The sequence below is a fragment of the Anolis carolinensis genome, chromosome 1 (assembly GCF_035594765.1).
Source record: "Anolis carolinensis isolate JA03-04 chromosome 1, rAnoCar3.1.pri, whole genome shotgun sequence".
NCBI classification, from domain to species: domain Eukaryota; kingdom Metazoa; phylum Chordata; class Lepidosauria; order Squamata; family Dactyloidae; genus Anolis; species Anolis carolinensis.
In genome coordinates this window covers 131,424,255-131,451,732 of record NC_085841.1, presented here as the reverse complement: position 1 = coordinate 131,451,732, position 27,478 = coordinate 131,424,255, and the positions used below count along the sequence as shown (strand labels likewise).

The 27,478-nt window shown below is 40.5% G+C and overlaps 2 protein-coding genes across 4 annotated transcripts in view; one reads left to right on the top strand and one right to left on the bottom strand.

Annotated features, from left to right (window-relative positions):
- Positions 1-10,571, bottom strand: part of eipr1 (EARP complex and GARP complex interacting protein 1) — a 242,646-nt gene extending 232,075 nt beyond the window's left edge. For both annotated transcript variants that reach the window (XR_010006712.1, XM_003215468.3), the window contains exons 1-2: positions 10,438-10,571; positions 3,200-3,283 (exon numbers count right to left, since the gene is read on the bottom strand). Coding sequence is in view for 1 of the 2 variants with exons in the window: in XM_003215468.3 (XP_003215516.1) it covers positions 3,200-3,283; positions 10,438-10,479 (126 nt within the window). In the remaining variant the exon portion in view is untranslated. The remainder of the gene's footprint in view (positions 1-3,199; positions 3,284-10,437) is intronic.
- A 20-nt stretch (positions 10,572-10,591) lies between these two features.
- trappc12 (trafficking protein particle complex subunit 12) overlaps positions 10,592-27,478 on the top strand; it is a 59,362-nt gene continuing 42,475 nt past the window's right edge. Inside the window, exons 1-2 of one of the 2 annotated variants that reach the window (XM_008118584.3) lie at positions 10,592-10,724; positions 21,811-22,991. In XM_008118584.3, the coding sequence (XP_008116791.2) occupies positions 10,655-10,724; positions 21,811-22,991 (1,251 nt within the window). In that variant the 5' untranslated portion in view covers positions 10,592-10,654. The remainder of the gene's footprint in view (positions 10,725-21,810; positions 22,992-27,478) is intronic. The other variant, XM_003215486.4, reaches the window with a different exon arrangement.

Sequence of the window (27,478 nt, the reverse complement as noted above, 5' to 3'; positions counted from 1 at the left end):
ACCGCGCTTGAGTCCACTACCTTCGAGTCTAGCCGTGCCTTGCCTAGCCGTGTTTCCGTGCCTTGCCTAGCCGTGTTTCCTTGCCTTGCCTCGCCTGGTTCCAGCCTTGTCTTCCATACCTTGCCTTGGATTTACATTGAACTCTAGCAAAAGACTTGGACGTTTTCCCCACTCAAACCGCTTGGGAGTTTGAGTGTGTTTCGGTTTTGGATTACAAACTTTAAACTCTAATATTAGACATTGGACAATATATAACTGGACTATATTTGACCTTTCCTGAAAGGTCTATTGATGAACTATATCTTCTGCTTGTTTTCATTTTAATTTCTTAATTCCTTAATAAAGATATTAGATTGTTTATTGGCCTCGGTGTATTGGTTTCCAGTGCTCTCGCAGCCAGGGGTGTCACACAGAAGCTGTTCTGGGAGGATGTCTTCTGAGACAGGTAGAAGGGGGTTTGCAAGGATTCTTGCAAGGATTTTCCCAGAGGAGGTTAGAAGGGAGATACCTCGATAGATTCCACAATCTGTTCGTTCCCCCTTTTTGAATAGAGCAAGAATGGTGGCATCTTTGAAGTCTGCTGGGGTTTTCTCAGTTGCCCACACTTTTTCAATGAGCCGGTGGAGTTGTTGTATCAGCTCAGGTCCACCCTCTTTAAAGATTTCAAAAGGGATCCCATCAGGTTCACTGGCTTTGTTATTTTTTGTTGGCGTATGGTTTTGCTGACTTCTCCCAAACTAGGCAGTGCAGCAAGCTCATCCCTGGTTTGTTGTTGTAGGATTTGCGAGAGAACTTCTTTGGCCATAACCTCCTTAACCAACCCCACTCCATATCAGTATTGATATAATTGGCCTGTGTAGATGGGCCTAGGAAGACTAAGAAGGCAGCACATGCTTTCGTAGACCTGAATCTAGATTCTCAAATACATGAAATGCTTAGAAAGAGATTTTTTTCAATAAGCAGACTGTATGCAAATGCACACAGTAATGCAAAAATTGTGGGTATGGTGGCAAGGAGAGACATTCAGTTGGGAGACAAAGACAAAAGGAAAGGTGTTGCTTAAAGTCAAGATGAGTGGATACTATACAAATGGTGGACAGAGTTATTGGAATGCAACACAATGCCAGAAAGGAAATATGATAAAATTGACAAGAAAGCCATTATGAGGGCTGGAGTATGGGCTACTGTTATAAACTGTGCAGTGTGCCAAGCAACCATTGTCACTGTTCAATCCACTGTCAAGGAACTGGAATTTGTATATATATTTCAATTCTGTTGTATTTCTTTTCAGTTCTTCATAGCTTTTATTTTCAAGGACAACTATATTGTGATAGAATGTCATGGCAGAATATGTTGATATGAATGCTGACATATTCTGCCACTGTTTTTCTGTATTCTCATTTTCTTTGCAGGTTTCTTGAATGTCTCTGTGTTTATGGTACCAAAGCAAAGGCAAAAAGAAGGGGAGATAAAGAGTATCCCTAAAAACATTGAATTCTTCCGTTTCAAATTCATGTATATGGATCCTTGTCATTGAATTACACTTATAACTTGAGTAATACTGTTAACTCACAAGAAAGTGCCACCCATATCCAATTTATCTAAAATACTGCATTAAAAACTTTGTTCAAGTTTACCAAATGCATTATGTGCATCAAGTAACAAAACTGGCAATGTATTGAGATTAGGCAAGCCCCCACATTACTAGCCTTCAAGAAAGACTTGAAAACATGGCTCTTCCGTTGTGCTTTTAGAGAGTAACTACCATATACTTCTTTTCTGTTGCTCCCCTCCAATATCTATCCTCTAGACTGTACCACTATCTTATGACCCTGTTCTTTGTGGTTTTTATTCTTATTTCTTTCTCACCCTGAGTTTTAACTTAGTGTTCATGTGGCCCGCCCTTGTTTTTATTGCTTCCCTGATTTTGCGTTGTAATGTATATTATTATCTATTGTATTGTTTAATGTGTTATGATGTGTTGTTTTTTTATATTTTGTTATATTGTATTGTTCTGGGCATGGCCCCATGTAAGCCGCCCCGAGTCCCCGTTGGGGAGATGGTGGCGGGGTATAAATAAAGTTTTATTATTATTGTTGTTGTTGTTGTTGTTGTTTTTCAATAATGGAAAATATTGAACATATATCTAACCATGTTCAAAATTTGTCTATATAGCATAAAGCTGCATAAATAATTATGTACATGCAGTATTATCAATGTACTGAAATGGGAAACAAAGACTGATGACAGTATCTTAGTATCTTAATTGATGGATAATGGGCAATACAAATCTAATCGAGGCTCCTAGTTTTGCAATTGAAAATATTCTGGACGTCTTCTAAGAATTAGGTATTGGTCCTTCAGACAATATGTTATAAAGTTTTAGAGGTTTAAGTGCAAAGACTGGTTTGTAATTGTTTGTAAGTCCACCATTCCCTGGTGCCTTGTTTCTTCTAAGTTTTTAAATAGTAGCCATTACTCCCATCACAGTAATGAGTGAATCTAGAAGAGGCATCGGTAAACTTCTGTCTTCCATATGTTTTGGACTTCTACTGTCACCATTCCTAACAGCCTCCCTGGAAGATCTTAATCTACAAGCTGGTTCATAGACAGATAAGTCATATCCCTGTGTCTTATCGCAAGAGATATTTCCCAAGGAAACAGATAAAAGAAAAACTAATTGATAGATACAAAACCTGTGTGATTTGGGTATCTGGAAAGGAAGACAGTAAAAATACAAATATGGAAAATGCATTAAAATTAATTCCTTAACTCCTTAACTCTCCTTAATTCTCTAGATCTTAGCATTAAAGTTCTCCATTTTCAGAGGTAAAAGTACATATTGCTATGTCCAAGCAATCCCATACACATATTGCTCAGTTCCTTAAAAGTTCTTCATTGAATGATCTACCATGGGCATGGGAAAAAAATTATATTGCCATGTTTGTCGTTCATCTATCTCCTCATCACCCTCACAACAAAATTCCTTGGGAAAAACTGAACACTATTCAAGCTCATGCCTGATAACATACAAGTAGCTTCTGACAGGATAAAAAAAACATTACACAAACACAGACACACACACATACAGATGGCATTACATTAAAAAATTCAAGCTGGCAAGGAAAAATAATTATGCTACTGAAAGCTTTAGAAACATTTCCAATTCTATTTTCATATAGCTTTAATACAAACATACCTGATTATCATATTTCAGAGACTGTGTTCCAACCAGAAACCGTATTGCATCTGTTTCTGCAGTCTGGGGTGTTAAAGCTCGTGCCTACATGGAGAGAGGAAGATAGAAGTACTGTCACATCCAACACTTTGTAGTACTTCGGATTGTGGAAGATCTCTCTTACAAGTTTAGGGTTCTTGACACTGAATCCATACACATTTTGATTTTTTTAAAGGGTGAGTTCTTTGTTACATAGATTTATCTAGTGATGCCTCAATTTTGGCAAAGCGGTATAATTGGCTCACAAATAAAAGTACAGTATAGTGATTCAGGTGTAAGAGAACTCTCCAAAATGTACTGTAGACACATTTCATCAATGGGAAGTATGCACTGAATATAAACAGCAACTGCACAACTGAGCAAAATGAACAAGTACCAAATAAACATGTGTCTCTTGTCAAATTACTATGTGCATTTTATATTTTAATCATTAAATTCCACAGGAAAAAAACTTTTTATACAACATGAGGTTTTAAATTTGGTTTACTATTTTTTTATAATTTTAACGTAGCAGAGAGGACTCAAGTAAAATCAGTCACACCAACAACTCACTGAAATCAGTGCAAAAAAGTGGACATTACATGGGAATGTGGAATTCTGTCATTATTGTGTGGCTTCAAAGTGTTTCTTCCTTCTGGCAACTCAACTAGACTTTCCTTCCACAGAAGGTCTAGTTGGTCTCTATCTGCCAACAAATGAAGACATTTTGTATTTAGGCAGACCTTTCATTTTTAATTATGGTGCTGGATTGTGTGTGTAAAGTGTCATGCTGTATTTTTAAAAATCTTTTATTACAACTACATTTTAAATAAGTTGTATGTATTTTTAGCTGTTTTCAATAATATTGATATTTTTCAGCCTTCATAAATTAATGTTTTAGCTCAAACTTTTATTATGTTTTAATATATGTATTTTACATTTGTGTGTGTATATATTATTGTACGCATTGAATATTGATGTGTTTTGTCTGTGTTGTACCCTACTTTGAGCTGTGAGGAGAGGCAGATAACAAATAAAATGTATTGTTGTTGTTGTTGTTACTAATTATTGTAAGCCATCTTGAATCTCATTCTGGGTATAAAGGTGGGGTATAAATTGAATTAATAAATAATAAAAAACCTATCATGGGGTTTTCTTGGCAAAATTTGGCTATTACCTTCATATGAATGTGAGAATGTGATTTGCCCGAAGTCCATCAGTGGGATTTTTCCATGACTGAGCAGCAATTTGAACTCTGGTCTCAAGAGCCAGAGTACACTGCTCAAAACTGCAACACACTATCATGCTATAGGATGCCGCTTTATACCAAAGTCAGATCACTGGCCCATGTCACTCATTATTCGATTAGATATTAACAGCTATTCTACAGAATTTCAGACAGGAGCTTTTCTGAGATTAACTCTGGAAAGTGGCAGTGCCAGAGACTGAACCTAAACCATCTGTCTGTAAAGCATTTGTTCAACCACTAAGTTATCCACTTTTTCCCCTTTGTTTAGTGAAGGAGAAAGAAAGAACTCTTAACTATAGATTAAGGCATAGCTGTGTGTGGACATGCATGAATGAATCCAAGAGTAAAACTGTAGTTGTATAAGATTGTGAAAATCTTATATATGCTATAATCATCCATTATAAACTAACATGAAAACAAAGCTATCAAACATTTCCAAGATATAGTTCAGGTACTCTGTTTGGATCAATTATAAACCATTCACTAGAAATTGCTCACACTGACATATTCCTGAAGATAAGAACGCTCTTATAAATATTTGTTTAAAACTGATTTCTGTAAAACTGAGTTCTGATTTATTTTATCATTTTTTTAGCTAGAAAAGGGACACACCAGGGAAGCTGGAAGTCTGCCAAGCTATTTTGCCCAACTCTCCTTTAAGACATGGATATGAAGACAATCCTGGCACCGTGATTAACAGTCCAAACCTATTGCCATTTATTCAAGAGCCACCCATTTGTTTTTGGTAGGGCTTCCTTTCAAGCAAGGTTGCTAAGGACGGTATGGACAGAAAACTAAACACGCAATTCTTACATTTTGGCATGCTCAACAGTTCATGCAGCATACGTATTTATTTGTATATTGCCCTTTAATAACATTGGCAGGACATTTTACAATAAAATCCAGCAACAAAACAAAATTGTGGTTTACCCACTTTTGCAGGAATACTGAGCACCTAACCGCAGTGAATGAAGAGAGCTGGCTGTATATTATATTAAGAATGGTGAGCAATTTTGGTCACCTGTTTAAGAATGGCTTTATTTCAGAACACAATGATTTACAATTCTTCAGTGTTATATGGCTGCATAAAACAAAGATGATTTCTAGACAGCACGTTTGACTTTCTTATTTTTCATTAAAACAGTGTACTCCTTCAAGCCAAAGACATGGACATGAAGACAATCCTGGCACCGTGATTAACAGCCCAAACCTAATGCCATTTATTCAAGAGCCACCCATTTGTTTTTGGTAGGGCTTCCTTTCAAGCAAGGCTGCTAAGGACGGCATGGACAGAAAATGAAACATGCAAATCTTACATTTTGGCATGCTCAACAGTTCATGCAGCATAAGTATTTATTTGTATATTGCCATTTAATAACATTGGCAAGACATTTTACAATAAAATCCAGCAGCAAAACACCCCAGAATTTAAGAAAAATACATGTAAAACAACAGATTAATAAGGCAGTAAAACTGGAGCAGCATAAGACAGTAACTATGAGAAAAGACTAAAATGCTTGAGAGGAAAAGAAAATGCCTGACATCTAAATGATGATCACCAAGAGAGCCCTTCTGTGAAAAGCCTTTCTATAATTGAAGTACAGTAGAGTCTTGCTTATCCAACCTTCTGTATTATCCAATGCAGTCTGCCTCCCACCTGGACCCACAGCTGTTTCTCTAGGCAGCAATGCACAGCGGGCCAACACACCCAACAACAACACAAGTGCAGCCAAACTTCCAAACAAGTGGCAGACTTGTTGTAAAACATGATGTTTTGGTGCTTAATTTGTAAAATCATAATGTAATTTATGTTAAATAGGCTTTTCCTTAATCCCTCCTTATTATCCAACATTTTTGCTTATCCAACGTTCTGCTGGCCCGTTTATGTTGGATAAGTGAGACTACTGTGCCTCTAAGAAGGCACATTCCCTAGGAGCCAAATCACCTCAATTGCTTCAGATGGCACAGGTATTCACAGGAAAAAAAAGAGAGATAAGGAAAGAGAAGAAAGATAATATACAGTTCATGGAGGTTAGGGGTTCAGGATCCCTGCAAAAATGGGAAAACCATGAATGTCACAATCCCCCTATCATACATGCAACATTATTTTTCCACCAATAGCTCACGCCCCACATTCCCTTCCCCATCTTCCCACTACAAACTATCAGCCAGGTTTAAGCCCCTTTCCCACCAATCCATCTCCTCAGCTCACTCCTTCTTCTGCCCCTCCATGTCCTGCCAACAGTGTCAGGCCCTCACTCCATTTAGCACGTTTTTTGCCATAAAGACACAGCCAGAGTTTAAACTCCTTTCTGCTGAACCATCTCCTTGCCTCACTTCCTCTGCTGCCCCTCCACCTGTACTTCTGTGTTTGACCAAAGGGCAATAAAGGGAGTGATACAAAGAGGAGGACTAGCAGGAAAGAGATTTTCCTGCCAGCAGCAGGAATAGGGTGAAATGGTGGATTGGTGGGAAGCGATTTAAACTCCGGCAGAGTCATTATCGTGGGAAAGTTGTAACTAGAGTAAAGGGCTGGTGCTATGGCACAGAGATGGAGGGTTAGGTAGAGAGGCAGCAGAAGGAGTGGCGCAAGGAAGTGGATTGGAAGGAAAGGGTTTTAAAATCTGGCAGGAGAAGAAGTGAGACAAGGAGATGAATCAGCCAAAAAGGCATTTAAATTCTAGCTGAGTCTTCATGGTCTGAACATGGTGAATGGAGTAAGGGGTTGGCGCTGTTAGCAGGACAGGAGAAGGAGCAGCACAAGGAGTGAGGCAAGGAGGTCAAACTAGTTAACACACAAATATAAACTTGGGAATAGTCCTATCTGCAAAAGAGAGACCTGTGAACATGGGAGTTCCAACTGTACTTCAAATATGTTGATCCTAAGCTATGAAATTTAAATTCAACCCTTGAATCGGTTCTGGAAATAGACCAGGAACCAATGCAACTGATAGCACAAAAGCAGGATATCATAATATCCAACTTCATTGATCCCACTTGCTCCTGGTCTGGCATTTCAAAGATGAAACTATGACACCTTGGGCTCAAGCAGCATCTAAGAAGCTTTAGTCTCTCTGTTTAGCCAAATACAACTTAGCATAATGTTCAAACCCATGAAAAAATGCTAAAACAAATTACCGTATATACTCGAAGATAAGCTGAGTTTTTCAGCCCTTTTTATGAGCTGAAAAAGCCTCCCCCTGCTTATAATTGGGTCAAGGTCAAGTCGGCAGCATTGCTTGCAATATATGACATTTATCTCTCATCTTACCCTCCCTTACTTTTCCAAAGCCTCCCTTGCTCTTAACCAAGGGAATGTTTTGAAAAGGAAAAATGAGCCCTTGCAAGTCAGGAAGAAGAATATATATAAATGCATTAAATTTATAAAAGCATTTTCCTCTGAAATATTTGTTAATCTCTGCTACAGATATGTAGCCACTTCCCCTTGCAAGCCTTTGCAATCCCTATGTACCTAAATATTTGTATCTATCTATATATTAATTTTATATATGAATTTCCCCTATGTTTGCAAGTCTTTGCAAATCCTATTTACATATAGATATCTAGAGATTTCTATATACCTGTATATCTGCATCTGTGTGTATACATTATTTTTATATATAGATTTTTGCCTCACACGTTTGCAAGTCTTTGCAAATCTATGCAGATATAATTATATATAGAGAGATGTGTAGATAGATATATATGAATATAGATATATAGGGCATGGAAACATTGTAGTGGAAATGCACAAACACACATATAGAGATTTCTAGATAGGTGCAGGAGGGAAATGCACATAGAGGGAGAGGGGATTTACAAATATTTCAGGGGGAAATGCATATGTGAAATTAGTATATATAATTATAGATCTATATCTAGCTCTGCATTGTTTATGTAGGCATTGAATGTTGCCTGTTTCTATGTTGGAAGCCGGCCAGATTCCCCATGGGGAGATAGATAGGGTGGGATATTATTATTATTATTATTATTATTATTATTATTATTATTATTATTATTATTATTATTAAAGTTATTGTTAATATCATATTGTTTTTGACCCTACCTTTCCACTTAGAGGGTTTTTCTTTGAAATACAGTAAATATTTAAAAATATTTAACTTGCTGGTGCTTCAATTAATGTAATTTTATTGGTATCTATTTTTATTTTGAAATTTATCAATAGATGCTGCATTTCCCACCCTCGGATTATACTCAAGGCAATAAGTTTTCCCAGTTTTTTATGGTAAAATTAGGTGTCTCTGCTTATATTCGGGTCGGCTTATACTCGAGTATATATGGTATAACAATCACTGCATGCAAAAATCTAAATCCTCAATAGTTATATTTTAAGATGAAAACATAAGAAAACATGTTGGCTATAATTAAAATTAAAACAAGCAAGGCACAGCAGCACTGCTTCCATATGCTACCGTTAACTTGGTGCAGGTTTAACTTTTGCAGATTTGATTAATATGTTCTTTCTGGGGGTTCCAGGGCAACTCTTTGGTCAAGACAAAATCACCCTGAAGGATTTAGCATAGGGATGTCAAATTCATTTTCCTCAAGAGCCAAATCAGCATTATGGTTGCCTTCAAAGGGCCGCTGAATCCATGGATGGGGAATCTGTAGATACAAAGGGCCAGTCCCCAGATATTATTGAATGACAACTCCCATTCTTTTTGACTATCCACCATGTGGACTGGGGATAATGGGAATTGCAACCCAACAGCACATGTGGCTCTGAGAGTGAGGAAAAGTTAAAGGACATTTTAAATTCAGACATCCTATCCACAAGCCATGTAAGCCATGCAAGCCACAAGCCATTCAAACTTCATTCTCTGACTAAAGAGAACAAACTGCAGCTTTCCAAATGTTGCTGTATTACAACTCGCACCGGCTCTAGTCATGTTGTCTAATGGCGAGGAATACAGGAGTTGTACCTGGCAAGCAGCATAAAATGACATGGTGGGCTGGATTCGGCCCATTGATCTTGAGTTTGACACATGTGATCTAGAGACTCCAGGAGAAAACATCTCTATAGGAATCTTTGATGTACATTGACCATGGATTCACCATGGAGGACCTAGAATTAAGAGATTCCTAGAGAGATGCTCTCTCAAGTAAAAATAAAAGCTTTTTTGGCAGCTTTCTCACTTTTGCTAGGGTCCTGTGTCCATATGGAACAGTTCACAAATCCTCCATATTTTGGAAACAATTATGCAAGAAACTCTCCTCTACTATTGCTTACATCTAACAAAACCTTCCTTGCAAACGAGGAGTCAAAATTCTGCAGCTCTCTGCATGTTATTGGACTCCATTCTCCTAAAACCTGTAGCCAGCATAGCAGATTGTTAGGAATGCTGGGGACTAGAATCCAATCATATTATGCCCTGTTGTAAAAACAATACTTTGGTATGGTGGACTTTTCTGCCTGTAGATGCTTCTCTCTCATGGAAGCCGGTGGAGAGAGATATTCCATTAGTTGCACATCTTCCATATAGTCTTGATACTTCACCCAATAACAATTATATTAGTCTATTTCATCACTGGCTAAGGGTACAGCTCCACTCTAGAGTTAGTGAATTTTGACATCGCCCAGAATATCAAGGTAGAATAACCCACAATATTTGCTTTGAACTGGAATATCTGAGTCCGCACTGCCATATATCCCAATTCAAAGCAAATAATGTGGGATTTCATTCAGCTGTGTGGACAGAGCCTCATATAATCCAGGTTAAGGCAGAAAACCTGGGATCAGATCCTGGGATATAGGGCCTGTATGGAAGAGCCCTGAGTCCACACTGCTATATAACCCAGTTCAAAGCAGATAATGTAGGGTTTTATTCAGCAGTGGAGAAGGAGCCCTAGATTATGGGAAACATGTGTTGCTGCTGCTCACATCATTTCCCTTCCTTTTCCATTATCATCCTGATCATTGCCATCATTGACACCCCTTCTTCCCCATTACCTGGAACTCGAGCCCATAAATCACGGGAGCATCATCCTCCATGGTTACCGGGAAGCAATCCCCACTCGAATCCCCATAGAGAAAAGGCGAAGCTCGCAACAAATGCTGCACGTCCCTCGCCGGCTTCCGTCTTTTCCCTTACTTCCGGGATAGAAAGAGACGCTCTATTTACGCAGTGGCAGAAAAGACGACAATTGCAATGGGACCGTGAAAGTGGATGCGCATGCGCAGTAGGTGGGTTTCCCTATTTCGCCTTGGAGGCCTCGCCGGTGCTGCTGTCAGTGGAAGTAAGTGAGGCCAAGAGGGGAAGGAAGGAGGGAGGGGGGAATACATCCTGCTAAGTGTTTCTCCAGCTAAAAACGTGGATTGTTTAGCTTTGGATAGCATAGGGAAGGGTGAATAACCTTGTGGTGTTTCTTTTGCTGCCTGTGCCCCTGTTCAGAGGATTTCACCTCTGTGTTGCCGAAGGCTTTCATGACCGGAATCATTGGGTTGCTGTATGTTTTCTGGGCTGTATGGCCATGTAACAGAAGCATTCTCTCCTGACGTTTTGCCTGCTTCTATGGCAGGCATCCTCAGAGGTTGTGAGGTCAGTTGGAAACTAGACACGTGGTGTTTATATATCTGTGGAATGTCCAGGGTGGGAGAAAGAATCATAGAATCATAGAATCATAGAATAGTAGAGTTGGAAGAGACCACATGGGCCATCCAGTCCAACCCCCCGCCAAGAAGCAGGAAATCGCATTCAAAGCACCCCCGACAGATGGCCATCCAGCCTCTGCTTAAAAGCCTCCAAGGAAGGAGCCTCCACCACGGCCCCGGGGAGAGAGTTCCACTGTCGAACAGCTCTCACAGTGAGGAAGTTCTTCCTGATGTTCAGGTGGAATCTCCTTTCCTGTAGTTTGAAGCCATTGTTCCGTGTCCTAGTCTGCAGGGCAGCAGAAAACAAGCCTGCTCCCTCTTCCCTATGACTTCCCTTCACATATTTGTACATGGCTATCATGTCTCCTCTCAGCCTTCTCTTCTGCAGGCTAAACATGCCCAGCTCTTTAAGCCGCTCCTCATAGGGCTTGTTCTCCAGACCCTTAATCATTTTAGTCGCCCTCCTCTGGACGCTTTCCAGCTTGTCAACATCTCCCTTCAACTGTGGTGCCCAAAATTGGACACAGTATTCCAGGTGTGGTCTGACCAAGGCAGAATAGAGGGGGAGCATAACTTCCCTGGACCTAGACGCTATTCCCCTATTGATGCAGGCCAGAATCCCATTGGCTTTTTTAGCAGCCGCATCACATTGTTGGCTCATGTTTAACTTGTTGTCCACGAGGACTCCAAGGTCTTTTTCGCACACACTGCTGTCAAGCCAGGCGTCCCCCATTCTGTATCTTTGATTTCCATTTTTTCTGCCAAAGTGAAGTATCTTGCATTTGTCCCTGTTGAACTTCATTTTGTTAGTTTTGGCCCATCTCTCTAGTCTGTCAAGATCGTTTTGAATTCTGCTCCTGTCTTCTGGAGTGTTAGCTATCCCTCCCAGTTTTGTGTCGTCTGCAAACTTGATGATCGTGCCTTCTAACCCTTTGTCTAAGTCATTAATAAAGATGTTGAACAGAACTGGGCCCAGGACGGAGCCCTGCGGCACACCACTTGTCACTTCTTTCCATGATGAAGACGACGCATTGGTGAGCACCCTTTGGGTTCGTTCGCTTAGCCAATTACAGATCCACCTAACCGTAGTTTTGTCTAGCCCACATTTTACTAGTTTGTTTGCCAGAAGGTCGTGGGGGACTTTGTCGAAGGCCTTACTGAAATCCAGGTACGCTACATCCACAGCATTCCCTGTATCGACCCAACTCGTAACTCTATCGAAAAAAGAGATCAGATTAGTCTGGCATGACTTGTTTTTGGTAAATCCGTGTTGACTATTAGCAATGACCGCATTTGTTTCTAAGTGTTCGCAGACCACTTCCTTAATGATCTTTTCCAGAATTTTGCCTGGTATTGATGTGAGGCTGACCGGACGGTAATTGTTTGGGTCGTTCTTTTTTCCCTTCTTGAAGATAGGGACCACATTCGCCCTCCTCCAATCTGCTGGGACTTCTCCCGTTCTCCAAGAACTCTCGAAGATAATTGCCAGTGGTCCTGAAATAACATCCGCTAGTTCCTTCAGTACTCTTGGGTGTAGCTGATCTGGCCCTGGGGACTTGAATTCGTTTAGAGAGGCCAAGTGTTCCTGGACAACTTGTTTCCCTATTTGGGGTTGGATTTCCCCCAATCCTTCGTCCATTCCGTGTTGCTGAGGTTGAAGATGGCTTTCTTTTTCTGAGAAGACCGAGGCAAAGAAGGCATTAAGTAGTTCTGCCTTTTCCCTGTCCCCTGTCGCCATCACCCCATCTTCTCCTTGCAATGGCCCTATCGCCTCCTTTTTCTTCCTTTTTCTACCAACATAAGCAAAAAGCCTTTTTTGTTGTTTTTTATGTCCCTGGCAAGCCTGAGCTCATTTTGCGCTTTAGCCTTGCGAACCTTTTCCCTACAGGTGTTGGCTATACGTTTGAATTCTTCTTTGGTGATTTCTCCCCTTTTCCACTTCTTGTGCATGTCACTTTTGAGCTTTAGCTCAGTTAGAAGTTCTTTGGACATCCATTCTGGCTTCTTTGCACTTGTCTTATTTTTCTTCTTTGTTGGCACTGTTTGCATTTGCGCCTTGAGTATTTCACTTTTGAAAAACTCCCATCCATCCTTAACTCCCTTTTTTTTTAATATCGGCGTCCATGGAATGCCGCTCAGTAATTCCTTCATTTTTTGGAAGTCAGCTCTCTTAAAGTCCAGAATGCGTGTTTGACTTGTCTTAGTTTCAGCATTCCTTTGTATTGCAAACTGCAATACAAGAACTTGTGTCTGCCTGAGGCAAGTGTGAATGGTGCAGTTAGCCACCTTGATTAGCTATTGAATCAACCTGGACACAGCGTATTATTTGTGAACACAGAAATACTGGACCACTCTAACAACCACCATGTCAGACTACCCAGAGAAGCCATTGAAACCCACAAGCATGTAGGCAATTTCAACAGAAAGGAGGAAATCATGAAAATATATTAATCTGGCTCCCAGTATTAAAAATAGCTCTAAAATCAGAAGAGTAAATAAAGAACAACACCCAGAAGACAGAGGAATTCCAGGCATGAATCAATCAGGACCAGCTGACACCTCCCAACAAAGGATTCCCCCAGGCAGGAAGCAGCCAGGCATTGAAGCTGCAACACTATTCAGTGTTAATCAAGGTGATCAATTGCAACATTCACCCCTGCCTCAAACAGACAAGAGTTATTTCTCCTACTCTGGATATTTAACAAATATATAAGCCCCACTTGCCTAGTTTCCGACAGATCTCACAACCTCTGAGGATGCCTACCATAGATGTGGGCAAAACATCAGAAGAGAATGCTTCTGAAACATGGCCATACAGCCCAGAAAACTCACAACAACCCACATTTCATCTCTCTTTCTGTCCCTGTTATAATTGGATTTTGAAAAATGCGGCTTGTTGTGGAAACAAGGATTGGTGATAAAGCTTAAGTGGAGGCACCTTTTCCCCATGATAACTCTTCCAGGAGTGAATTTCCCTTCCGAGGTGTAGATTTCTCTCACTTCGTCAGATGTTTGTATCACGGGGAATGCCTATACGAGCATCCCTTATCAAGAAATCTGAAATATTTAAGAAATTGTCCACCTGAGCAGCTGAAGTATAGCATTGGCTAAGCGAACGAACCCAAAGGGTGCTCACCAATGCGTCGTCTTCATCATGGAAAGAAGTGACAAGTGGAGTGCCGCAGGGCTCCGTCCTGGGCCCGGTTCTGTTCAACATCTTTATTAACGACTTAGACGAAGGGTTAGAAGGCACGATCATCAAGTTTGCAGACGACACAAAACTGGGAGGGATAGCTAACACTCCAGAAGACAGGAGCAGAATTCAAAACGATCTTGACAGACTAGAGAGATGGGCCAAAACTAACAAAATGAAGTTCAACAGGGACAAATGCAAGATACTTCACTTTGGCAGAAAAAATGGAAATCAAAGATACAGAATGGGGGACGCCTGGCTTGACAGCAGTGTGTGCGAAAAAGACCTTGGAGTCCTCGTGGACAACAAGTTAAACATGAGCCAACAATGTGATGCGGCTGCTAAAAAAGCCAATGGGATTCTGGCCTGCATCAATAGGGGAATAGCGTCTAGATCCAGGGAAGTTATGCTCCCCCTCTATTCTGCCTTGGTCAGACCACACCTGGAATACTGTGTCCAATTCTGGGCACCACAGTTGAAGGGAGATGTTGACAAGCTGGAAAGCGTCCAGAGGAGGGCGACTAAAATGATTAAGGGTCTGGAGAAAAAGCCCTATGAGGAGCAGCTTAAAGAGCTGGGCATGTTTAGCCTGCAGAAGAGAAGGCTGAGAGGAGACATGATAGCCATGTACAAATATGTGAAGGGAAGTCATAGGGAAGAGGGAGCAAGCTTGTTTTCTGCTGCCCTGCAGACTAGGACACGGAACAATGGCTTCAAACTACAGGAAAGGAGATTCCACCTGAACATCAGGAAGAACTTCCTCACTGTGAGAGCTGTTCGACAGTGGAACTCTCTCCCCGGGGCCGTGGTGGAGGCTCCTTCCTTGGAGGCTTTTAAGCAGAGGCTGGATGGCCATCTGTCAGGGGTGCTTTGAATGTGATTTCCTGCTTCTTAGCAGGGGGTTGGACTAGATGGCCCATGTGGTCTCTTCCAACTCTACTATTCTATGATTCTATGATTCTATGATTTATCTGTAAAATAAATGAATTCCCTCTTTAAATTTGGGTCTTGTCTCCAATACTGACAAAATGAAGTCCAACAAGTACAAATGCTGAGAGGAGACGTGATGGCTATGTATAAATATATGAGGGGAAGTCGTAGGGAGGAGGGAGGAAGCTTGTTTTCTGCTGCCCTGGAGACTAGGTCACAGAACAATGACTTCAAACTACAGGAAGGGAGATTCCACCTGAACATTAGGAAGAACTTCCTAACATTGAGAGCTGTTCTGCAGTGGAACTCTCTGCCCCAGAGTGTGTGGAGACTCCTTCCTTGGAGTCTTAATGGCCATCTGTCAGGGTACTTTGAATGCAATTTTCCTGCTTCTTGGCAGGGGGTAGGATTGGATGGCCCGTGAGGTCTTTTCCAATTCTATGAGTCTATGAAACATGGTAGTTATAGGGAGGCAAACTGCATTGATTCTGCAGTGCAGATGCACCCTGAATCTGCAAGACTTCAATATGGATGTTGGCGATAGGATGGTTTGAAAGTGTCATTCAGAAGTCAACGTTAAAAACAACAATTCATTACTATTAATTATTATTGGCATGTATATATTAATCTTTTACTACAAACAGTATGAAAAAAACACATATAGCATATGCTTCATCTTGTTTCCTAAGGAAATACAAAGAGAATAAACAATGTGATGGAATCTAAACTGGAAGCAGTCTTAGAATAATACTTCACTTCCTGATTTTCATTATATAAAATGTTTATTTTATTAAAATGATAATCTTTGCAAACATATTAGAGAAAATAATTTGTCATGTACTTCTCCATTATAAGCATCCAGAAATCCATAACTGCTTTCTCTTCCAAAAAGGCAGATGTTGTACATAATGAAGCCAAACCTGACAGAGCTGAATTTGGAAAATTATTTTTCAGTACCTGAAAACTGCATAGTTGTGATGGCTCAGTTTAAGTTTTTTTTTAGATAAAAATTTATAGAACACTCACTATGCTCTCCATGGCATTGCTTTTGCTACATACAGTACTTTCATTTACACTACTTTGTCTTCTATCGTTTCCTGTGCCATTCTCATGATATTTTTGATATGCTGGGTTCCCCATATCCCATTAAAGAATATTTTAGTCTCCTCCAGGTGTTTTGGACTTCAACTCCCAGAAATCCCAACCAGCTTACCAGCTGTTAGGAATTGTGGGAGCTGTAGTCAAAAACACCTGGAGGACCAAAAATTGGGATCCACTGGTGTAGAAGAACAAATATTGGCTATTTCTGCACTTCAGCATAAAGGCATATCCTTGCCTTAGAGTAACTAACTGAAAAAGTAGATAAAACATGTCTCATCAAAAACTATGACATTTTTGCAGTGTTTTGACCTTGTAATCCCTCTGTCTCTCTTTTGAAGTCTGTTGGTACCAGTGTTTTACCATGATGCTTTGCCTGATAATTTAGACAGTACCCATTATGTCATCAAAGCTCCAATTGGTAGCAGCACAGTAACTCAATCCAAAAGGAATTTCAAGCAGTCACTTGAATATGATATGAAATGATGTAAGTGATTGTGGACTTCAAAGTAATCTCCAGCCAGAGCAAGCAATCACAAGATGAAGCTGTTGTGATTTAAGACAGTGAATAGAGTGCACAAATGAGTAACCTCTTGCCCACTCCATTCCATGGAGTGTCCCTCCCAGGCCCAAATCTCTCAATGTGAGAGCAATTTTCTTTAGTTCTGAAAGAGAAAACCCACTCCTTGTTCCCTTGAGTGGCAATTGAAGGTATCTGGGAATTTCCAAGTGAGGGATCTAGCCAATATCTGGGGGAGCTGGTCCTTTTAAGCACAGGCAACGTCCTGTCATGTGCCACACTGGTGAGATGAGTGGCATAGGAAGAAAATGGATAGTGCAGCTGGTGCTCAGAGGAGTCGGTCCTCCAAAGCTAGGTATGTCTCTTTGCTCACTGCATGACCTCCCCTGGCATGGTGAACGACAACTGAACTTCCTTTCTTCCAAATTCCTTTCTCTATGGAGAAACATAAAATCAGTGCTAAGAAAGGGGCTCCGCCCACTGAAATCAAAGGGCTATTTTTCTTGCATGTGTCTATGCCCAACCAGGCTCTTCTGTCAGTACATTGAAACCATAATCACACAGCGTAACATTAACCCTGCATCTGCTGAGAGCATTAAGTAAATTGTCGCTAATGCCTTGGATCAGTAGTACAATTGCTAAACAGAAGAGAAGATCTGTAAGTGATTTTCCCTCATTCGCATACTGGATTACAACTGGAAGTTTTTTTCTTTTCCAGCAGAATCAAGTGTTTATCTACTTTCAGGCAACAGAAATCTATCTCATTGTCTCTGTACGCTAGTCAAATGAAATTACCACAGGTCTTATTTTTTATATTACTTCTTATTTTACTCTTGGACAAATACACCTACATTAACACAGGAATGAGCAAAGTATCACCCTCCAGAATTTGTTAGATTGCCAAGTCCTAGCATCCCCCAGCATTAACTGGGTAGAGCTGCTGCATCTTGCAGACCAATAATAACAATAATAATAATAATAATAATACTTTATTTATATCCCACCCCATCTTCCCAAGTGGAGTCAGAGCGGTTTACAGCAATGTGAATAATACAAACAATAAACAATAATAAAACAAATAACCAATTTAAATTAAACCAACAAAAGTAACAATACAAAATAGATATAAAGTGAACCAAAACTTATTAAATTAACACAACCATCATCCATAAATAAACAGGGATTGTATTATATAAAAGCAATTAAAATATCTCAGCCACTGCTCTAGTTGATGGAACCAATGAAGATACTAAGATACCCCTTCCCATTTTCCTTTCCTACCAAAATCTCATAAATGAAACATCGTAAAATAAAATTGACAGCCATTGTCCTATGTGCACTCTCACTAGATTGTAGCCTTAAATCCTTTTTTGAAAATTTAATTTACGCCAAATGTTCCCATTCAAGTTTACAACACGAAGTAACAATGCGATAAATATTAATTCAGTAAAACCAGATTGTCAGTCAACATCAGAACAATTTATCCACATAGGTCCTGAAGTTTAGGCTTGTTCCTGTGTTTGCTGAATATTTTTAGGCTTTTTTCTTCCAAATTAACCAAAAGTTTTCAGACTTAATTTGGGCTGTTTGTAGGAGAGCTTCCTCAGGTTTACAAAGTACCCATGAACACAGTTTTTTAAAAAAAAAAACAGCAACAGTAAAAGCAAAGTATTGACATGCTCCAAAGAAAGTACGCACCCGATTTGTGTTTGGACAGGGCCATTCCAAACTGCAGGCTCAGCTGTCAGGACTGGTCTGCCAAAAGACGGATGGGAAAAAGGAGGTAGTTGATGCTCTTTCTGTTGTTGGCTGGATAACTGGATAACTGTTGTTGGACCAATAACTCCTAGAAAGCCACATTTTGCCTACCTGTGGTTAAACAGAAAAACCTCCAACTGTAAATTTTACTGTTTATCTTGCTCAGTTGTATAAAGCACAAGGGGACTGGATGAAAGATAAATTAGAGAAGCCACAAAAAGGCAGCTCTTATTGCTAGGAACTTGGTGGCTTGTACTGTTTGCATGAGACAATGCCTGACTTTCTGATATGTCTGAGTCTCTTTCCCTGTTCCTGACCTCAGCTAACTTTCTTTCCATCCACATGTGGCACTATAGAGATTTGGATATGTAATGTACAGAGATTCTTCTCTGTGCTCTAGAGCAGTTTTACCCATTATTAAAACAACCAAGAACAAGAAAAAAGTGGAGAGATTTATTCCATTAATCCCACTAGGCCTTCTCTTGAGTTTGCATATAGTACCCAAGAAACATATGTGTGCGCTCAACATGATAACAGCTACTTACATCCAGCATAGAAAACTTTCCAGATTTTTTTAATGGTGGCTTTAGAAGCGCTACTGCTAATTCTACCCTCTTGCCACTTAGCCTTTTCCTACCTTGTCTAAGGGTGTGTGAATCTGTTCTGTTTTTGTTTTCATTTTGAATTTTGGGTTGTCGTCCCCCCCCCCCGTTCTGTTTTCAGAAAGATTCCAGGAGATTGGGGGGACACGTTCGAATTCATTATTCGTAACCCCGAGTTCCATTTCTGTTTCGAAAAGAATCTTCCCAAAAACAGAACTGGAGAGGGGACACAAAAACAGAACAAAAGCAGAACAGATTATGTGCTGTTTCGCCCACCCCTACTTGTTCCCCTGATATACATTTATTTTTCAGCAATGATAATCAGTTGTCTGATGCTTATTCCATGTGATATTAATGCCTAGAGAACAATTGATTTGCACTTTTAATAAAATGTCCATTCACTATCTCAAGGAGGCAGAAATCACTTTTGTCACACTGTCTAAAGCAGAGAAATAGCATCTCAGTCAGCATTTACTTGTTCTAGCTATTCAATATTCCATTTATCAACCTCTTGCACCATTTGTTTATGTTCTGAGGGTTCTTTCTCATTATCTAACAGATTAGAGAGATGGGCCAAAATTAACAAAATTAAGTTCAACAGGGCCAAATGCAAGATACTCCACTTAGGCAGAAAAAGAATGCAAAGATACAAAAAGGGAGATGCCTGGCCCGACAGCAGTACGTGTGAAAAAGGTCTTGGAGTTCTTGTGGACAAGAAGTTAAACATGAGCCAACAATGTCATATGGTAGTTTTAAAAGCCAATGGGATTCTGGCCTGCACAAATAGGAGTATAATGTCTAGATCTACGAAAGTCATTCTACCCCTCTATTCTGCCTTGGTCAGACCACACCTGGAATACTGTGTCCAATTCTGGGCACCGCAATTGAAGGGACATGTTGACAAGCTGGAATGTGTCCAGAGGAGGGCAACTAAAATGATCAAGGGTCTAGAGAACAAGCCCTATGAGGAGAAGCTTAAAGAGCTGGGCATGTTTAGCCTGCAGAAGAGAAGGCTGAGAGGAGACATGGCAGCCATGTATAAATATGTGAGGGAAGTCATAGGGAGGAGGGAGCAAGCTTGTTTTCTGCTGCCCTGGAGACAAGGGTGCAGAACAATGGCTTCAAACTACAGGAAAGGAGATTCCACCTGAATATTAGGAAGAACTTCCTAACAGTGAGAGCTGTTCTGCAGTGGAACTCTCTGCCCCAGAGTGTGGTGGAGGCTCCTTCTTTGGAGGCCTTTAAGCAGAGGCTGGATGGTCATCTGTCAGGGGTGCTTTGAATGCAGTTTTCCTGTTTCTTGGCAGAGGGTTTGACTGGATGGCCCACCAGGTCTCTTCCAGCTCTCTGATTTTGTGCTATCATCTTCCTTCTCAATTACTTCTCCATGTTTTCCCTAACCTTCATTCCTCCTTCCTAGTTTGTTCTCCTCTGTGCAACCAGGCTCTCCCAAAGCTTTGCCCCCTTTTCTCAACAACACGAGGGCCTAGTATCCTGTTGGGGTCTAAAAGATCTAGCATTGGCTGCTGTTACAGGTGGACAGATCAACTCTGATGCAGGGAATTGTAACTGACTGTACCTAGGTCAGCTTGTGTGCCATTGCAAGTAAACAAGCCAGAATGAAAAAGTTTGCTGTGCCCTGCAGGGTTGAGGTGTTTGATACCAGAACATTTTCTATAAATAGGTGAATTCATGTATAATGCAGCCTTGTTCAATTGTTTCGCCCTGGAGGAACCTTTGAACAAGTGATCAGGTCTCAGGGACTCCACGTGTAAAATTATATCTACAGCTTTAAAAGTATATTGATTTTTTCCAGTTATAATAATATCTCAATGGCTTCAAACTATAGGAAAGGAGATTCAACCTGAACATTAGGAAGAACTTCCTAACTGTGAGAGCTGTTAAGCAGTGGAACTCTCTGCCCCAGAGTGTGGTGGTGGCTCCTTCTTTAGATGCTTTTAAACAGAGGCTGGATGGGCATCTGTCGGGGTGCTTTTAATGCGATTTTCCTCCTCCTTGGCAGGAGGTTGAACTGGATGGCCCACGAGGTTTCTTCTAACTCTATGATTCTATTATTCTACATAACCCCTACTGGGTTCTTGCAGAACCATGGGGATTTAAGGAACCCTAGCTGAGAAACCCTAATGTCCTTAATTGGTCCCTACACAAGTATACTCCCGTTAATGTAGTATATGCATTCCTGAACATACTTCATTAACAGAAAATGTGTTACTACAAGCAAAAGTAACATGGAAAGAATAGGGATAGGTTCCTAGACATGCTAAAGTTTCAACTAGGCAGAGAACAAAGAGAAAATGGGGGCTGAGAACATAAAATACTTTTTAAAAAGCACTCTTTTCCAAGTTAGTTAAAGTATAGTTTGTTTGTTTTTTCACTCTGGTGAAAATATAGTACTAAGGTTTGCATTAGGTGTGTGTCTTTGGTGATTTTCATTGCTTCTATGTCACTTGCTATAGTTGTTTTGTACAAGTTTAGTGACAAGGACTTTATTGTTTGTAATAGTCAATGTTTATTGAAATGCTGTGTAGACCTCACTGCTTTATTCATCAATAGCCATGCATTTCATTACCAATGAGAGTAATCACATTCATCTGTGTTTTCACTTATAGCAGCTATGGAAAACAAAGAAAACAGTGTTGGAGATGCAGTAGAAGGTGAAGGTAGCGTCCAGCAGCAAGCGGATGAAGAACTTCTTTTTCAAGAAGAAAACATTGATCTTGGAGGAGATGAGTTTGAGTCTGAGGAAAATGAGACTGTTGTGGAGGATTCTAGTAACTTCTTGGATAAACTGAATGAACACATGATGGAGAGTGTCATTATATCAGATTCCCCAAATAATAGTGAAGATGATACTGGTGATCTTGGTTGTCTGCAAGAAATTGTAAAGCAACTGGAAGCAAAGGATGCTCTCGTAACAGAAGAGGAGACAGGAAACAAAGCTATTGGTGATGAGGATGACACTGAACCTGAAGGCACTCCTAATGCTATTTCTGATAGTGGACATGATAATCAATTCACTTTAAAAGAAGACTTGATTCAGGAACCTGCACAAGATGAATTGGAAGTGGAAGATAGAGGACCTAGTTCTGCTTCCAACAGTGAAGGCAAAACTGAGGAGCCAATATCCTCGCCACTTGCCAGCACATCACCTGTCAGCGCAGAGCCCATTCCTGTGTGCACCATCTTTAGCCAAGGGAATCATTTGAATGGCCAGCAACAATTCTTACATGATGGCTTTGAGCCTCAAATGGTGAAGTCACCTAGCTTTGGTGGTATAAGTGAGACTCCGGTGAAAACTCATCCTCAGGTGGTTCAGCCTAGTCCAAGCCTAAGCAAGTTTTTTGGTGAAGCCATTAATACAAATACACTAGCTTCTGATTTCTTTGATTCATTTACCACATCCTCTTTTATTTCTGTCAGTAACCCTAATGCAAGCTCATCTGTACCAGAACAAATGTCTTCTCTTGGAACTACTGGAGATTCCCATGACTCTGCTGACCTTAAATGTGCTGCTAAAAGTGGAAGATCTGAAGCTGGAAGATCTGCATCTTCTCCAGAAATATCACAGTCTCCAAAGCCATTTTCCCAGATACAAGCTGTTTTTCAAGGCAGTGATGATCCTTTTACATCTGTGCTGAATATGAGTGAAGTGGACAGAAGACATGATGCTTGGCTTCCCAGTGACATAACTAGAAGTGTGTTGATTTCTGTAGCCACGCAGCAGTATAGTAATGTTTTCATAGACAAAGAGAACCTCACAATGCCGGGATTAAAATTTGACAACATTCAGGTAAGGCTCTCCTGTTGCTTTTCAATACCTGCAATACTACAGCTGGTACATTCAAAGGCATGTGCAGTGCTATAATCACTTCAAACAAAGGTAAACTGTATTAATCACTACCCCCAAATTCCCAAATCCATTTTCGGGAAGTGTTTTCTTTAGCAATAGCAAAATATGCATAAAACTGTGAACAAGGTTTCAAGACTGCCAGATACTTTCATCAGAAAAGACATAAAATGGAGACAGGAAAGGGAAAAGTCTTAACAGTGAGGTCATTAAGTTTGCTTGGTAGGAATCACAAAATAAAACAAAAGAAGCATCAAATCAGGTGTCAAAAGTCAGACGCCAATTAGAGAGCAAAATAGTTTCTTAAAGCAAAAGTCCAAAAAATAGCTCAACAAACTAAAAAGACTTAAAACACCTTACTTTCAGTGTTATTAAGTAGAACAAGCGGGTAAAACCCCAAAAAACAAGAACTGACAAATAATCCGGATTAGCCAGAGATATAATCCAGGTTAAATTTAAAGTTCTAGAACTTGACCCAAAAGTTCACAATGGGCTGAAAAACGGAGGCATGAACTAAAGCAAGCAGTATTGAAGCCCACAACCCTTTCCCAAAACTCAAAAGTACAAAAGGAGTTCAAAACAAACAAACGCCCAAACTGAGCTAAGGAACTCCCAGTTGAGAGCAGCAAAGCCAGCGAAACAGCGAGACGTGGCGAGCTTGCAGCAACCGCTGCTGGAACATACACCAAACCAGGAGTTAAAGGAGCAGAGTGGGAGAACGTCGTCAAGCCGGTCCGAAGTCAGGATAAGCAGACAGCGTCGGTATCAGGAGTGAATGTAGTAGTCAGCAACAGCAGACAGCCACGGAATAGAGAACGACGCCAAGCCACGGATTGAGAGCGAAGAGCAAAGCCGAGTCAAGTTCCAGTCCAATGTCCGAGAGGTTGAAGTCATCCAAGAAGGTCACAACACGAAATGGCACAGAGAGCCAAAGCAACAAGGGCGAACAGCAGCTAATACAAAATAGTAATAACAGTGCAGTTCAGGAAAACCCACACAATTCCAGCCCTCCGTTGCAGAATAACCGAAATTAAACTCACATCCGTTGCAAAGTCCTAGTCCAGTCTTCAGTAACACACACAGGAAACTCAATGGCGCCCAGCAACACCTTGCCACACGCAAGGTATAATGGCCAAACAACCCCAATATATCCAGGTCTCCCTGGGCATCCAAACTATTCACGCCCAAAGAGCAGGTGTCTCAACTTCTTAATCTGAATCAGAACTCCACACAGCCAATGCCCTTAGGTCAGGTGTTCCGAATTCCTCATCAGAGTCCCAATCATCCTGCCCATGCCCAACTCTATCCACACCTGTGGACCCCCTCTCACTCCTCCAAGCAGACCAAGTGGTATCTGCTTCTGAAGACACCCAAGCTTCCCCAGCATCAGCAGTATCCATGGGCCCCGATTCGTCCCCAAGCATCTCCGGTGCCCGTGCCCAGTCTGTTCCCAATTCCTCCGTTAACACCTGTTCCCCAGCATCCTTTTCCACCTCAGGATCCCCACATGAATCCTCCTCAGAAGACTCCCCATCAGTCTCCCTGACCCTTTTCCTAAACAAATCCTCCTTGCGAGGGTTTTTCCTTCCTCTCCTGATCCCACCACTATCATTCAGAGTCTCCGAAGGCGCATTCACAACATCAGGCTTTTCCCCTGTTCCTCTTATGGCCAGTAGTGAGATGTGCTCTGTTAAGTCTCTCTACTACCACAAATACATCTCTAAATATAAACAACTTCTTGGGGCTAAGAGCCAACATCATTCCTGAGCCCTTAAACACTTTGTTGTTATGTGCCTTCCAGTTAACTCTGTCTTTTGATGACTGAATCAAACCTTGGGTTTTCATGGAAAGATTTATTCATAGGAGGTTTATCTTTGCTATCCACTACTGCTGAGAGAGTGTGACTTTCCCAAGGTTAATTGATAAGTTTTTATGGGTGAGTGGGAATTCAAATCACTACCTTATGCTGGCTGTCCTTAAGACTTTATAGTCCACTGTAGTACGATTTTTAGAGTGAGAAAAGGGGAGAAATGTGCTCTCTGCATGGTTCTGATAGTTTTGTGTAACTTCTGTTCCAAAACCCCTGTCTGGTGTCCTGAGCAGAACTACTTCTATTAGGGCTTAGAGATACAGTGCACTATATCATTGGAAAGCTGCACTTATAGCCTCAGCAGCAGTTGTATGCCATTTTATGCCATTAAATGTTTTTAATTGTTTTAATTGTATCTTATTAATTTATTTTAAATGGTCATTTTATTGTACACTGTTTTTAAAGGCATTGAATTGTTGCCTATGTTGTAATGCTGCCTTGAGTCCCCTCCGGGGTTGAGAAAGGCAGGGTAGAAGTGCCGCAAATAAATAAATAATTTTTTCAGCTACTGGTACTAGAATTTGCTACAGCCTTTCTTATCCGCCTGATTAAAGGTTCCATGAAACTCAGAAGCTCAGTTAATTATTCTTATTAAAGGAAATGTTCAATATGAAGGCAGAAAGATATATTATCTCTTTTATAAGAATTTTGTGTTACTGGTAATTTTGATAGTAATTATACATTGCTTTCTCTTTTTGCACCTGTTTATACGATCACAACTATTCCTTTCAGCAATGAAATGCAGATGTTGTATATTTCATGTTGTAAAAAATGTTGCTGTGGATGGCTGGTTGGCCCCCATATGAAACTAGGTGGAAGCTATAGCCTTTACCTTTCCCCTTAGTATTACCCTTTTGTACGTAATAATCTCCTCAAAAATTGAATAAATAGTTAGAAATTACCTCCAGTTCTGTGTGGCAAGGGGTCATCCTGAGGAAAATCGGGAAAATCCTATTATGTAACTAGGCCAGACAAATAAAGCTGTTCAATATGCACACATATTGGGCATCAGGAAAAGATGCCAAAGTTTTATTAGCCAAAAACCTGAATTTTCAAGATATACCCTTCCTTCCATGGTGTACTTCACATTACTGTCTTATGCTTACTCCTGACTGAGGCCCCTTCTACACTGTCTTTATATTCCATGATCTAATCCAGGGGTCCCCAAACTAAGGCCCGGGGGCCGGATGCGGCCCTCCAAGGTCATTTACCTGGCCCCCGCCCTCAGTTTTATAATATAATATTTTATATCATTTTAAATAATATAATATATTGTATATACATATAATATTGATTATAATGTTATAATGTTATACAATATAATACTAATAATAATGCCATATAATATTAATTATATGTTATATATTACATATAATATTACAGTATAGTGGTATAGTTCAATATAGTAATATATAATGCTAATGTGATATGCTAACAATATAATATATTGTATGTACATACAGCTGCTGTGAGTCCCCTTCGGGGTGAGAAGGGCGGGATATAAATGTAATAAATAAATGTAGTAAATGAATAAATAAATAATTTTAGACTTAAAAGATAAAGGTAAAGGTTTCACCTGATGTTAAGTCCAGTTGTGTCTAACTCTGTAGGTTGGTGCTCATCTCTATTTCTAAGCCGAAGAGCCGGAGTTGTCCATAGACACCTCAAAGATCATGTGGCTGGCATGACTGCATGGAATGCCGTTATTTTCCCGCCAGATCTCACATTTGCATGTTTCTGAACTGCTCGGTTGGCAGAAGCTGGAGCTAACAGCGGGCGCTCACTCTGCTCCCCGGGTTTGAACTTGGGACTTTTCGGCCCGCAAGTTCAGCAGCTCAGTGCTTTAACACACTGAGCCGCCGGAGGCTCCAATTTTAGACTTAGGCTCACCCAAAGTCTGAAATGACACAACAACAATCCTAATTAACTTAACTATCTCATTGGCCAGAAGCAGGTCCACACTTCCCATTGAAATCCTGATAGGTTTATGTTGGTTACAATTGTTTTCATTTTTAAATATTGTATTGTTCTTTCATTGTTGTTGTTGTTTTGCACTACAAATAAGACATGTGCAGTGTGCATAGGAACTTGGTTTTTTTTTTTTTCAAATGATAATTCGGCCCCTCCACAGTCTGAAGGATCGTGGACCGGCCCTCTGCTTTAAAAGTTTGAGGACCCTTGATCTAATCCCAGGTTATTTGCTTTGAACTGGATTATATGAGTCTCCACTGATTTTAATCTGGGTTAAACAGATAATCTGGGATCAGACCCTAGGATATAAGGACAGTGTAGAAGGGGCCTGAAACAACCTTTAAAGACACTCACATCACATAGAGTGTGACACTAATTCAATAGCAAAGTAGGAAGGGTATGGATGACATTAGTCAACAGTGGCATAACTAACAAACCAACCAAAACTACTAAAAGGAATGCCTTCAACTATGAACCTGCTCTTCAGGTGATATGGCCAAATGTTAAGCAGGCATTTCCTTTCCTCTCTAGGTGGCCCCCAACATAATCATTTCTTGTCTTGTTCAAGTTAAGGCTACTCACACCTTGA